General features: G+C 48.6%; 1 protein-coding gene across 1 annotated transcript; it reads right to left on the bottom strand.

Annotated features, from left to right (window-relative positions):
* Positions 1-10,707: 10,707 nt before the first annotated feature.
* Positions 10,708-13,603, bottom strand: VRTN (vertebrae development associated). Its single transcript, XM_014835639.3, has one exon. It carries the CDS (start codon positions 13,601-13,603, stop codon positions 11,468-11,470), a length of 2,136 nt encoding a protein of 711 aa, XP_014691125.2. The 3' UTR covers positions 10,708-11,467.
* Positions 13,604-14,437: the final 834 nt, after the last annotated feature.

Here is a 14,437-nt window from a genome sequence, read left to right as displayed (position 1 = left end):
TTAACAGCCAAGATGCACACATTGCTTGTAGCACATTTACCTCCATCCTCTTCGTAGGTCATTCAACCATTCATTCAACTAATATTTGTTGTAGTTCTTGAGCACTGACTACGTGCCAGGGACTATGTTGGGCCCTGTGACTAAGCCAAGAAACCGGCCTTTGAGCAGTGGTTCTCAATCCTGGCTGCACATTATGACTACCTAGGGAAGTTTTAAAAATCCTGATTCCCAGCCACACCCGAGATGAATGATCAGAATTTTGGGGGTAGGACCCAGGCATCAATATATTTTCTGTTGATAGGGTGGTTTGTTGTGTGTGTGTGTGTTTTGTGGGGGTTTTTTTGAGGAAGATTAACCCTGAGCCAACTGCTGCCAATCCTCCTCTTTTTGCTGAGGAAGACTGTCCCTGAGCTAACATCCGTGCCCATCTCCCTCTACTTTATATGTGGGACGCCTACCACAGCATTTTTTCTTTCTAGATTAAATTTACATTATAATGAACTGCAAAAATCGTACATTTGTTGAATTTTGACAATTACATACACCTGTGTAATCCAAATCTCTATCAAGATGTACAACGTTCTTATCACTCCAGAAAGTACCATATGCTTCTTTCTTATCAATCTTCACTCCATTCCCCTCCAGAGGCAATCACTTTTCTGGGTTTTTTTTTTCCTCACCATAGATTAGATTGGCCTGTTCTAGAACTTCATAGAAATGGAATCATACAGTATCAACTTATGTTAGTCTTCTTCCACCCAGCATAATGTTTTCTAGATTTATCTATGTTGTGTTAGTCGTCTGTTCCTTTTTATTGATGAATAGTACCCTTTGTATAAACTACAGTCTGTCTATCCATTTTCTTTTTAGACATTTGGGTTGTTTCCAGTTTGGAGTTACTATGCTTCTAAGAACATTCTTGTACAAATCTTTTTGTAGACATATGCTTTCATTTCTCTTGGGTAAATACCTAGAAATGAAAATGTTGGGTGATAGGGTAGGTGTATACTGAGTTGTTTTAAGAAACTGCCAGACCTTTCCAATCAACTATATATGAGAGTCCCAGTTGCTCCACGTCCTTACCACTATTTGGTGTTAAATTTTAGCCACCCCGGTGTGTGTGTAATAGGATCTCATTGTGGGTTTTGGGGTTTTTTTTTTTTGGTGAGGAATGTTGGCCCTGAGCTAACATCTGTGCCCATCTTCCTGTATTTTGTAAGTGGGACATCACCTCAGCCTGGCTTGATGAGTGGTGTGTAGGTCTGCACCCAGGATCTGAACCAGCAAACCCTGAGCCACCAAAGCAGAACATAGGAACTCAACTGCTGTGCCACCAGGCTGGCCCCTTATTGTGGCTTTAATTAGTCTTTCCTTTAGTCTAATGATTTTGAGCACTTTTTCATGTGCTTATTGACCGTTTGTCTATCTTCTTTTGTGAAGTGTCTGTTCAAATCTCTTGCCCATTTTTTTTTTTTTTTGAGGAAGATTAGCTCTGAGCTAACATCTGCTGCCGATCCTCCTCTTTTTGCTGAGGAAGACTGGCCCTGAGCTAACATCCATGCCCGTCTTCCTCTACTTTATACGTGGGATGCCCACCACAGCATGGCTTGACAAGCAGTGCCATGTCCACACCGGGGATCCAAACCTTCGAACCCCAGTCTGCCAAAGCGGAACGTGCGCACTTAACTGCTGCACCACCAGGCCGGCACCCTCTTGCCCATTTTAAGTGGGTTGTTTGTAGAAATTATTTTATATCCTGGATACCATTCCTTTGTCGTATGTTTTATAAATATTTTCTCCCAATATGTAGCTGGCCTATTGGTTTCTTTAATAGTGTTTTTCAACCCAAGTATCAGGTTTTTTTTTTTTTTTGAGGAAGATTAGCCCTGAGCTAGCATCTACTACTAATCCTCCTCTTTTTTGCTGAGGAAGACTGGTCCTGAGCTAACATTCATGCCCATCTTCCTCTACTTTATATGTGGGACGCCTACCACAGCATGGCTTGCCAAACAGTGCCATGTCCACACCCAGGATCCGAACTGGTGGACCATGGGCTGCCAAAGCGGAACGTGCGAACTTAACCGCTATGCCACCAGGCCAGCCCCAGTATCAGCATTTTATTGAAATCCTTTTCATTGAATTATATGTATATACATACAAACATCACTGTACACCTTCACTAATTTTCACAAACTGAACCCACCCAGAATTTAAGAAACAGCATTTCCAACAGCCCAGAAAACTCCTCTCATGCCTTCTTTCAATGACCATCTCCCCAGAAAGGTGACCATTGTCCTGATCTCTAAAAGCATAGATTAATTTTGCCTGTTTTTGTACTTCGTGTAAGCAGAACCATACAGCAGATCTTCTTCTGTATCCGGCTTCTTTATCTCAACACCATGTTTCTGAGGTTGATCTGCATTGTAAGGTGTACTTGCAGATCACTCACACAATGCAGGATTCCATTGTGTGACTAGACCACAATTTCTTTATCCATTCTACTGAGGATGGGCATTCAGGTTACGTCCAGGTATTTGGTTATCATGAAACGTGCTGTTATAAACATTCTTAAAAACATGTTTTATGTTTTTGCTAAACATATATTTACATTCTCTTAGGTATTTACTTACGAGTAGAATTCCCAGGTCATAGGGGATGCATATGTTCATCTACTAAATATCTTTTATAGATATTGCCAGTTTCCCAAAGTGGGTCTACGTATTCCCACTCCCATCAAAGGCACCGGGAGCTTTTAATATTCCCCAGGTGATTCTAAGGATCAGAACCACTGCCTTACTGTGCTGATTATAAACTTGAGTGAGGGCTCTGACACAGAGCCTATGAGAACCTGGAGTGACAAGACTTGACCCCAACTGGAGGGAAAAAAACAGGAAGGGGATTTGTTTGAACTCTGAGGGCTGAGCAAGGGAAGTGGGGTCAGGAAAGCATCTCGGATAGAGAAAAGGTTTCCTCTGGGAGGCCAGAGCATGTGAAAGGTTTATATGACAGGCAGAGTGGTCATGGACCGTGGAAGAGGCAGACAGGGTCTAGACAATGTCGGGCCTTTGAGGCTATGTAAAGGATTTTCTTTTTAACTTTTTATTTTGAAATAATTTTAAACCTATAGAAAAACTGCAAAAATAGTACAGAGAATTCTTGTCTACCCTTCACCCAACTTCCCCTAATATTAACAACTCAGATAATATGTATGTATACACAATGATCACAACCAGGAAAACAACATTGGTACGACACTTAAACTGAACTACAGAGCTTATTCAAATTTCACCCATTTCCCCCCTAATATCCTTTTTCTGTTCCAGGATCCAATCCAGGGTCCACATTGCATTTGTCATTGTGTCTCCTTAGTCTCCTCCAATCTGTGTCAGTTCCTCAGTTTTGTCTTTCATGAGCTTCAGACTTTCGAAGAGTACTCGTCATTTATTACGTAGAATGTCTCTCAATTTTAGTTTGTCTGATGTTTTCTCAGGATTAGATCAAGGTTATACATTTCTGGCAAGAATTCCACAGAAGTTATGTGTCTTATTACTGGTATTGTTAACCTCACTTGGTTTCATTGGTGTCTACCGGGTTTCTCCACTGCAAAGTTGCTATTTTGATCTTTTTCCTAAGAAAAAAAGGATGGCGTTGAAAGATTTTAAGCAAGGAAAGTGACTTATTTAGATTTGTGTTTTCAAAATGCCCTCCTGCTTGCAGCAGGAAGAACAGATTAGAAGGGGCTAGAAGGTACATGAGGAAGCTTGGTTTGGAGTAAGACGCAGCCCAATGTGTGACCATGGAAGTGGGGAAAAGTGGACAGATCTTAGAGATATTTAGAAGGTAAAATCATAGGGCAGATTAATGAGACCATGCAGAGATTCTGATTTAACTGGGTTTGGGCAAAGCTGGTTTTAAAAGCACCCAGGTGATTGTAATGTTCAGCCATACTGAGGTCCGTGGCCAGCCCATGGCTTGCTCCAGACGGACCTCAGGTAAAAGCCACTCAGAGTGGTCAAGCTCAAGCAGCTCAGTGTCTCTCTGGATACATGGGGATGAAGATGGAGTTGGGGATCCCCTGCCATCCTCCCACAGCCCAGAAAGCTGACGACAGCTCCTGGCTGGGAGACGAGAAGATGTAACGAGACCAGAGCACTCAGGAAGCACTCACCAGCATGCCTCTGCTGACTCCAGATAGGGTTGCCAGATAAAATACAGGACATCCAGTATAATTTGAATTTCAGATAAACAATGAATAACTTTTTAGTATAATTACATATCAAATATTGCATGGAACATACTTATACTAAAACAGTTATTGTTTATGGGAAATTCAAATTTAATTGGGTATCCCTTATTTTGCTTTGCTAAATCTGGCAACCCTATCCCCAAGACAAGGATCTGATGGGTTTGGCCTATTCCCATCCAGTGCAACAGCTTCCAGCCCAACAGGAACTTCCCTCCTCCTCCTCTTCTTTTTCCTTCATCCTCAGTCTGGCCTGGCCAAGAGTGAGCCAGTACCCAGCGCCAGCCTTTCCACTGCAACCCACACACGGGGTCCCTGGCATGGGGCCCAGGAGGAAACGCTCAGTCTCCCATTCCAAATCCACTCATAGCTTAATTCAATAAATATTTTCATGCACCTACTGTGTGCCAGGCCCTGTTCTAATCAAAAGGATAAAGCCTTGAACAAGTCAGATGATTTCCTGCTCTCTGGGGGTTTGCATTCCAATGGGGGGAGACAATCATCCAGAAAGCAGCTGTTTCAGATGGTGATGACAGCTGTAAAGGGATGTGGTAAGACTGACTGGGGCCCACCTGAGGTGAGGGGTCAGGGACGGCCTGAGTGCATGACATGGCTTTGATTTGAAGGACTGACAAGAGTCAGTTATGTAAAGGTCTAGGGAAGAGAGTTCCTGGAACAGAAGCGACAAGGGATGTCATAAGCATATCTGGGGGCACTCCAGCACTTCTGGTAGATTTGCAGGATTTGCCAATTTCTGTGGTCTAAATACTCCATCGTAGCCAATTTCAAGCTACCAACGTAACAGGGTAATTTTTAGGAAGCTTGTATTTTAAATGGTTTCGGGCCTCATCAAAGTGTCAGGGCCAAATGGTTGTATCAAATTCCTGCTCATTTGGGGTTTTTCCCAGCTCCGGGCCTTTCATGATCGTCATCCCACCCTCCCTCACTCACCCCTCAAGGGTGTGCGTAGGAGTCTTTTAAGAGGCTCTTCCAGAAATCCTTCCCCAATTCTCAAGCAGAGGCAGGCTTGCTCCTTCGTGCCCCATAGCATCATTACCTCCCTGTCACAGCTCATAACATAGATCAAGGCCCTGGTTCGAGAGACTGACTTTGAAAACCAAAGTCTGATTGCATAGAAATGTCTTTCAGTGGCAATTTATGATGGTAAAAGAGTTCTGTCTTTATCTCTCTAATAAAATGAATTAAAATTATCATCTAAAAACCTAAATGAAGACATAAAATTGCAAATGACACTCACTGGACCTCTGAGAATCCTCGAACCTAGGATGGAGAACCAGTTATATAGTCAATGTTTATAAACGACACCAGGCACGCTAGGTCTTCCCGAGCTTTGTAACCTTCCTCTCCCGCACCTCCACGCCTCAACAAATGTGGACTGAAGGAATGAATGAATCAAGTAGCAAGTATCTTGAAACTATCAGCCTCCCTGCTGTCCCCACGAAGGTGAGGCCTGAGGATCAGCGGACCCCACAGCCATCAGCACCTGTCCTGGGTACTGCACTGCAGCCTAGCTAGGCCCCTCTCCATGTCCCCCAACTCTGCCCAAAGTCAGGGGGCCTAGAAACTGAGCTTGCCTGACGGTCAACAGACACAAGCCACACAACTACATTGGCATCCCTTCTGAGTAAGGCTGGGCTGAGGGCAGGTGGGACACAAACCCACTCAGGCCTGGGCTCTCTCCGAATACCTCCCCAACTCCAACAGCCTGTGCTTTCTCTCCTCCCGGACTCTGGCCTCCCACCAGCCTGCATCCTGGGGGCTGCAGTGTGGACCAGGTGAGGCAGCCCTCCTGTCCTCTGCCATCCCATGGTCTCCTCAGGCAGAGGGTGATACATGAGCAGCTGCCTGCCCCATCTCCACCTGGCTGTCCTATCTAGGTCCCCCCCCCCCCCCCCCCCCGCAACCTCTCTCTGCCTGGCAGGGAGGAGCTGCTAGAGTTAAGCGGATTTCATGTTATTTTCAAAGTCATTTTCCATGGAAATTTTTTTTTTATATCGTTAAACCTACTTTCTGCTGCTCCTCATCTCCTAAAAGCTTCCTCCTCTTCCATGAGATAAACCAGTAATGGCAACGTTTAGGAACCTGCTAGTGACACCCTACAGGCAGCCTGGGGTGTCGCTAGCCAGGGTTGGGGACAGGAAATCACACTAGAACCTTCTGGCTAGAAGTCAGGCCAGTGAGCTGGGCAGACAGCACCCGGGGCCAGAGCAGGCTCCCCATGCACACAAACCCCAAGCTTTGCTTCTCGGCCTCCCAGCCCTGTCCTAACAACTGCCTTTGTCAGATGCCTGTCCCTCAGCTTCCTATCCTCCCGTGACGGCCACCAAACTGGGGTGTTTTACCGCCAATGACCAGGGTCGTCTGAGGAGCAATTGAGGCATTTCCCAGAGACCCCATGCAGCCTACACTTCTCAAAGAGTTGGCCCTAAAGGGGGTAAGGACGAGCTATGAGATGCCAAAGCCAGCATACGCTTCCTTGTGACCCCAGTGCACTTTTTTGTACATCATATTGTGTCAGACCACAGGTGCCAGTAAACCGAGCCCTTTTCAAGGACAAGAGTTGAGGTCAAATGGCTCTGCATCCTCAGCTTACAGACCAGGGCTGAGTCTACCATGGGCTGCTGGATAGGAGCCTATTACATCTGCCAGAACCTTCTGTGAGCAAGACTGATCCAGTACCTCAGCCACAGATGATTGAACCAGACTCACGCCAGCAAATGGACTCAGATGTGACCTGGCATGAGAGCTGTGCTCAGGGGAAAGGATGAGGATGGCCTGGACCAATCAAATTCTCTTCTCTGTGATAATCCAGCAGTGTGGAACCATGTGAAGCCTGCAATGTTTCTAGGGTCCTGCTGGGATGGAGATGTGGGAGAGAGAAAATTCTAGGATGACACCCAGCTTTCTGAACAGTTAAACTGATAACCTGATGCTGGCAGCAATCAGGGTAAAAATTACTTGAAGAGCAGGTTGGTAGGGAGTGGGGGAATGAGCCCAGATTGGCAGTTGGTGAGACTGAGGTGCTGGTGGAATATACAGGAGGGCAAGTTGAGATGGAGGTGGATGCTCAGGGCCCAAGAGCCACCCAAGGGCCTGAGTGCTGGATGCCAGAGAAATATTTCAGGAGCAACCTCATGCATCAAGGTAAAGAAGATGCGGGCCGGCCCCATGGCCGAGTGGTTAAGTTCATGCGCTCCAATTCGGTGGCCCAGGGTTTCACTGGTTCAGATCCTGGGCACGGACATGGCACAGCTCATCAGGCCACAATGAGGCAGCATCCCACATGCCACAACTAGAAGGACTCACAACTAAAAATGCACAACTATGTACTGGGGGGCTTTGGGGAGAAGGAAAAATTTTTAAAAATTTTAAATCTTAAAAAAGAAAAAAAAAGATGATCACCAAAATATAGGACCCCTGCCTCCAGAGGATAAATATATAAACATGAATTTTTTTTAATTGTTCACATTTTACCTGATTTCTTTCTCAGGGTAAAGCTTTATATTCAAAATGTTTAGAACCAGTTGTCAGTTTACAATGGCACAGACTGTGAAGACATACCGCTAACCTTACATATTCTGTTTTCTCCCTTTATTCCCACATTGTTCATTTCACTGGAATTCCTTTATGAATCTGAGATAGAAAATGGTACAAAAAAATACAATAATTTCAACAAACGTCAGCTTCAAAATCAGCATTAAGTATGCTTAGCAAATATGGTCACTGCTTAGGTATTTCTGCTTTTCTAAGCAGATTATAAAGGAAATAGCTTCTCTACACAAGAATAACTTAACCATACTTATAAAACCTTTTCCAGACCAATAAATATTGACATTTTTATCTTATTTTTTTTTCCAACAGAGACTAAAGTATCTCCCTGTGGGTTTGGGGCTCAGCGCTGGCCTCTGACAAAAGGACCTTTCAGTCTTGGGGCAGGAGTGTCTTCAGTCCAGAGGGTAACCTTGAGCAAGAGTCTCCTTGGACATTAACTTCCTCCTAGAAGACCAGAATTAGATTCCCAGGGGTTCTCACACTGCACGTCATTGTTACCAATAGCAAATGCTCATCTAGCACTTGCTATGAGCCAGGTACTATTCTATAGGCATTACTGTAATACTCGTTTTACAGATGGAGAAAGAGGCCCGGCAATGTTAAATAACTCGCCCTTGTGTGTATACCGCCTCTCCAATGTCCATGTTTAGAATCAGTAGGTCTGGAATCCACACTCCTAAGAAGCTCCCTCGAGGGACTGCCATCCAGGTGATTTTTAGACCCCATTGTGACACACTGCTCCAGGCACCAGATCTGCTCTGGTTCTGGGAGCGCAGGGGAGCATACAGGAGAACCCCGAGCCCCAACCAGGGAGGTTCTCAGGAAAAGGGTGGTGCCACCCTCTGACTGCCAAGGCAGTAAAGGGGTAGACTGGGGGTTAGAAATAGCTAGATAGGGCCATGCCTACTGGGAACCCAGAGATGCTGTCTCTTGCTGCACCACATTGCCACCTGCTGGCTGTAGGTGGCCATCTCAGGCCAGGTAAGAACATTACTTGTCCAATCCCTTCACCAGATGTTAAGGGACTACCAAGTGACTACATTGTTTGGGGGTTCAGTGGAGACGCCACAGATCTTGAGACAAGCCATGACAATGCTGCATGGTTAGCACTATGGGAGGTGGCAGTAGGTAGTGGGGAAAAATGAGCTAGAGGTAGGTAGGAACCAGACCGGTAGGCCTCCTTAGAGTTTGGATTTTGTGCTAAGAGCAAAGGGAAATCCAGCATGAGTCAGATTTAGGTTTTAGTAAGATCATTCTGGCCTTTGTTGGGAGGATGTAATGGACAGTTTGAATGAAGGCAGAGTCAATTTGAAAACCATGAGTATTGGGATGAGAGCAGCCACTGGCCTAGATTAGGGGGTGGCCACGGCGATGGAGAAAAACGGGCAATGAGAAATATTTAGGAAGTAGGATTGATTAGGTCTTATAAAACTAAATCCCAAAGGATAACAACAAGAAAATCCTAGTGGCCCCATTTCATTCATTCCTTCTTTTGACAAATTATAGCACCTACTATGTGCCAGGAACTAATTTGCCTGCTGAGAATGCAGTGGTGTAAGCAAGTCAGGAAAAAGTCCTGCCTTTCATGGAGCTTATGTTCTAACATAAGGGGGGAGGTGGGGAAGACGGGCAGCAGTGGGGCGGTGGCGGGAATAATAAGCAAACAAACAAGAACATCAGATGGGAATAAACGCCACGTAGAGAATTTTAAAGGGTGAAGCGATAGTGATTCTGAGATCTGAATGGTAAGGATCCTGCCCTGTAAAGATGAGAGGGAAAAGCATTCTAGACCAAAGGAACAACGCAAAGGCCCTGACAGCAGAAATAAGTGTTGCACGTTCCGATCAGAATCAGCCAGTGGGCTGGGGTCTGCTGGGTCAGTCAGGGGCCAGGTTAGGAAGGCCTTTGTAAGGCAGCGTAAGGGATTCTAAGAGGGAAGGGAAGCCACTGACACATTTTAAACAGGAAAGTGATAGAATCAGATTTCGCTTAAAGATCTCTCTGGCTGCTCTCTGGAGAATGGATTGTATGGGGCAAGAGTGGAAGCAGGGAGACAGGTAGGATGCCGAGATGTGGGCCAGGTGGGATGATGATGGCAGCAGCAAGATGGGGAAGATTCTGGGCATACTTTGGAGGCAGAGTCAACAGGACTTCTGATGGATTGGATATGGGGATGAAAAAACAGCAGAACCAAGAATAACTCCCCAAGACCATGAGGATGACAGCCACTGTAGGAAAGCTGGACAGGAGGAGAAAGGGCCCAAGAGAACTCCTTCCCCACTGATAACACATCCCAGCAAAGAAAGGCCTGGCCTTAAAGCTCAGCCCCACTGGAGGGGACAGGCAAGTTAACCACTCTGGGGCTCAGTTTCCTTGCCCGTGACTGGGCCTTGCCTGCCTGGGCACACGGCCAGAACTAAATAGAATGAATACCTGACACAGACTTGACCCTCGTGCTGGCCTGGGCCCTGAGCACACTTAGTGGGGCAGTTTTCTCCCATTGGTGGGAAGTATCTTTCCAGGCAGCCATAGCCTGGCCCCCAGCTGGAAGAGCACCTAAGGTCACTTCTAGATCCAATTCTAAGCAGAATTCCCAGAGTAATCCCTTCTACTCCTCAAGCCCTGGACCTGGGACCATCCCATCAAAAGAAGTGGTCACTCTCAGTCCCCTTAAACCAAAAGGAAATGTGGGAATGGGCAGTCACATCCTGACAAAACAAATACCAGAGACCATGGGCTGTGGGCACCACATCACTTTATTTCTTTGGTTTTCCGACTTCACTCTTGGACAATGCAAATTCAGTCTCTCACCTGCCTGGCTGCTGTATGGTCCCTCACTGAAGATAGGACACAGTCTGTGAGGAGAGGCTCTGCACAAAGACGGGGGGTCGTCAAGAGCCAGCCAGGCTGGCAGAGGACTGCAGGGTCCACAGCAGATGGACCAAGCTCCGGTAAGCAGAGACTCGAGGCCCTTGCCCCTTACCACACTCCTTGCAAGGGACAGGCCAGCCCCTCAGTGATCCAGCTCAGGGCCCTCCATTAGAGGCCATCCTTGATTCTTTCTATACATCCCTGCTTCTGCTCATGCCGAGCCTGGCACCCTCTCCCTTGGGGATGTCAGACAGAAGCCATTGCCCGCTCCACACTTGATGGCTAATGTTCCTTTGGGAAACATCTTGAGTAAGGATGGTGCCAACCGCCAGAAGGAACTGAAGACATATATTTGCCCAGAGGGACAGATGGCCATACTATAATATTCCTCCTGTCCCCAGGAAAAGCTGAAAGCAGCTTTAGCTAACCAACCCCCCTCCAGACCACCACACACATGCAGCTTCCAACACCAGCAAGGGGGCCCAGCCAACCCACTTAAATCAAAACAGAAAACTAAAACCAAGACACAATAAAAGTAAGAATGGCAAACAACTGAAGTGAACATCTCTGGTCCTGCAGCTCTCCACAGGAGACCAGATGGCTGATTTCTGGCTCTCTCTGCCCTGGAGCCAGGAAACAACACAAATCTGCCCTTGGATTCAGGATAGACACTGTGGGAGCAGGAACAAATGACATCCTGGCCAAGCCAGGGAGCAACTCAGGTCCCTGACCCTCTCCAACCTGGTCCCCCTTCCTCCCAGCTCCCTTCACACCTCCCTGTCAGCCATCAACCAGGGTGAGGCCATCATAGAGGGCACGCTTCCACATGTAGTAGGTGGAGCGGGCAGTGAAGGGGAAGAGGGCACTGAACTCCTTGTAGGAGGGGAAGCTCTTGGACTGGAAGCGCTTCTGCAAGAACAGCTTGGCCTGGGCCTTGAACTTTGTGGTGGTGAGCATGTCCATCACCAATACTTGGCCGTCCCGGCCACCCGCCACTGCCACCGCAGGACGGCTAGACAGGGATCCACTGTGGGGCCAGCCCTGGGCTGTGGCCGCCCCTGGCAGGACCCCCTCTCTGGAAGGCCCTCCCTCAGCCTTCCCTGGATCCTCTCCTGGAGAAGCCCCCACCTTTGGGGTCCCTGCAGGTGGGGTCATGGCAGCTGTCATGTTCCTGCCAGCTTCTTTCTCCTGCTTCTCCCCTGCCTCCTGCACCCCTGCTTTGCCCAAAGTGGAGGCCTGCACCTGAAGTTTGGACAGGCTTCTGGGCCAGCCCCGGGCAAGACTCTTCCAAACCCAAAAGGCAGAGGGTGACAGGCTAGGGTAGCGGAGGCGAAAGCGACAGAAAGGAAGATGCCCACTCAGCACCTGCTTGCGGGCAGCCCTGCGCAGACGCCTCTGCCAACGGGACAAGGGCATCCTCAGGGGCAGGAACTCCCGGGGGGCAGGTGGCCCCTCACCCATTGCTTTCGCTGCCCCCTCTCCCACCTCACCCTTCCAAGGGAGTAGGGCCTCCTCCCCAATAGACGTAGGCTGGGGACTCCCAGCCACTGGGAGGGCTGGTGGCGGCTTGAAGGTGGGGTTCCTTCGGAGGGCCTTTCGGCGCCAATTGTAGTAGGTGGACCGGGAGATGCCAGGGAACCTGCGTTTGAAGCAGCGATAGGGTACCAGCGTATTCAGGGAGATGCAGTGCTCCAGGTACAACTTGGCCCGTTGCATTAAGACCATTCCAGGGCTTGACACGGCCAGTGAGGAGCATCCGAGCCCCTCGACAACCTGCTCCTCTGGCAGCTTCTCCAGCTCCTCCATCGCCAGTGCCTCCTTGGGAGCAAGGGCCTGGCAAGCACCAGAGCCCAGCAGCTCGTGCTTCCAGGCGTAATAGGTTGAGCGCGAGATCTCAGGGAACCTCTGGAGGAACTGCTGCAGAGGCACGAGGCCCCCACGGTGGAAACTGTCCTGCAGGAAGTGCTTGGCCGAGAAGCGGGTAGCCACCTTCTGCCGGTGCTCCTGGGACTGCCGCCGCCAGCGGTAGAAGGTGCTCTTGGTGACACTGTAGCGCTCACAGAGGTGGGAGTAGCTGAGGCCAGGCTCCCGGTTGAGCAGCTCCAGGGTCTTGGCCGGTGGCGGCAGTGGGGCCAGAGCTGAAGGAGCTAGGGCCGGGCCGGTAGTACCTTCAGCCTCCACCTCCTCCAGCCCCACCACAGGGGCAAAGTACTGGTGGCGGAAGAGGTGGCTGGTGAGGGGCTGGCCAGCCCACATGATGTGCAGTGTGGCAGGTGTGTGGTCACAGCGGCGGGGCCGGATGACACGGTTAAAGTAGGGCCGGATCTTGAGGTTGCGCATGGGGTAGATGGAGTAAATATTGCGCTGAAGGACAGAGGCGAGGGCGTACAAGTGCCACACATTGGAGAAGCTGCTAGGAAAGCAGGTAGCTTTGACATCCGCGTCAAAGATGGCCTCCAGCGTGGCAGACGGCAGGCTGGTCATCTCAGGGGACTCCTCAGAACACAGTGAATAGCGCACGGCCTGCAGCATTACCTTGGAGTCAATCATGCCCTGGAGGTAGTAGTGTCTGTGCAGCAGCATCTCCACCACAGTCCGGGCCCGCAGCTCCAGGCTGAGGCCTGCGTCACCCCACAGCAGCATGCTGACCGCCTCAAAGAGCAAGCTGCCCTCGCCCTTGCACATCAGCGGCAGCATGTTCCGGGGAGCATCCTCTGGATACAGGCTCAGGGCCACAGGGTCCACCTCCAGCACCTGGGGGCCGGGGCCCCCCTCCCGGCAGGTGGGGAGGGTGAAGGAAGACAGGACCTGTTTGGCCTCGAGGGCAGCACCCACAAGACCCTCCAGGCCCTCGGACTCCACTGCCTCTTGCAACTCCTGCAGCACCTGCTGCACCAGCTGCTCCCGAGATTTCATCCTATCAGGGCAAAGAACAGAGGGCAAAGGTCAGGACATGGTACCCAGATGACACCCAGCAATGGTGCCCTGTCCAGTCCTGCACTTTCTCCCTCAAGATAATGTCCATCCACTCCCATTCCCCCAGAGCAAATAACGGCTAAGTGCCTCCTGGGGTCTGTTTCATCACTCAACATACTGAGGAAGAGCTTAGTCTCCGGAGCCTGGCTTTTGGTTTGGCTTCATTTTCGGCACCTGGACAGGGACTTGAACCCTGGACCTTCAGAGTCTAGCTTTGAATCCTGGCTCTGATATTAGCCTGGGCAAGTCACTTAACTTCTCCTTGCTTCTGGTTCCTTTTGTGTAAAATGGGGATAATAATAAAAATATCTGCCTTATAGTGTTGTTGTGGGCATAAATGAGACAACGAGAATAAAGGATGGAGAAGAGAAACATATACACACACACTCTTATATATCCAGGCTGAGAGGAGTTCCTGGCACATAGTGAAGTACTACGGAAGTGTTAGCTGTTATGGAGTGTTAACTAATACTATATATTATGTAATACAGTTATAAAAGCTGGACCTCTGTACCTGTTAAACGCTTACAATCACATAGAGCTAAAACCGGTCTGCCTTTCCCTACAACAGTGATTCTCAAGTATGGTCCGTGGACCCTATGGTCCGTGGAGTTCCATGAGACTTTTTCAGGGGGTCTGCAAGTTAAATTATTTTCATAAGAATACTAAGATTTACAAAGATAATTTAACCCTAAGTTATTATTTGCCTTTTTCACTGTGTTAACATTTGAGTAAAACTGTGGCACATTAGCACGAACTGAGGCGATAGCATCA

This window comes from Equus asinus, chromosome 7, assembly GCF_041296235.1.
Source record: "Equus asinus isolate D_3611 breed Donkey chromosome 7, EquAss-T2T_v2, whole genome shotgun sequence".
Classification (NCBI taxonomy): Eukaryota; Metazoa; Chordata; class Mammalia; order Perissodactyla; family Equidae; genus Equus; species Equus asinus.
This window is presented reverse-complemented; position numbering and strand designations above follow the sequence as displayed.

Excerpts from the sequence above, each read along its gene's own strand:
- VRTN (XM_014835639.3), bottom strand. The coding sequence starts at position 13,603 with ATGAAATCTCGGGAGCAGCTGGTGCAGCAGGTGCTGCAGGAGTTGCAA.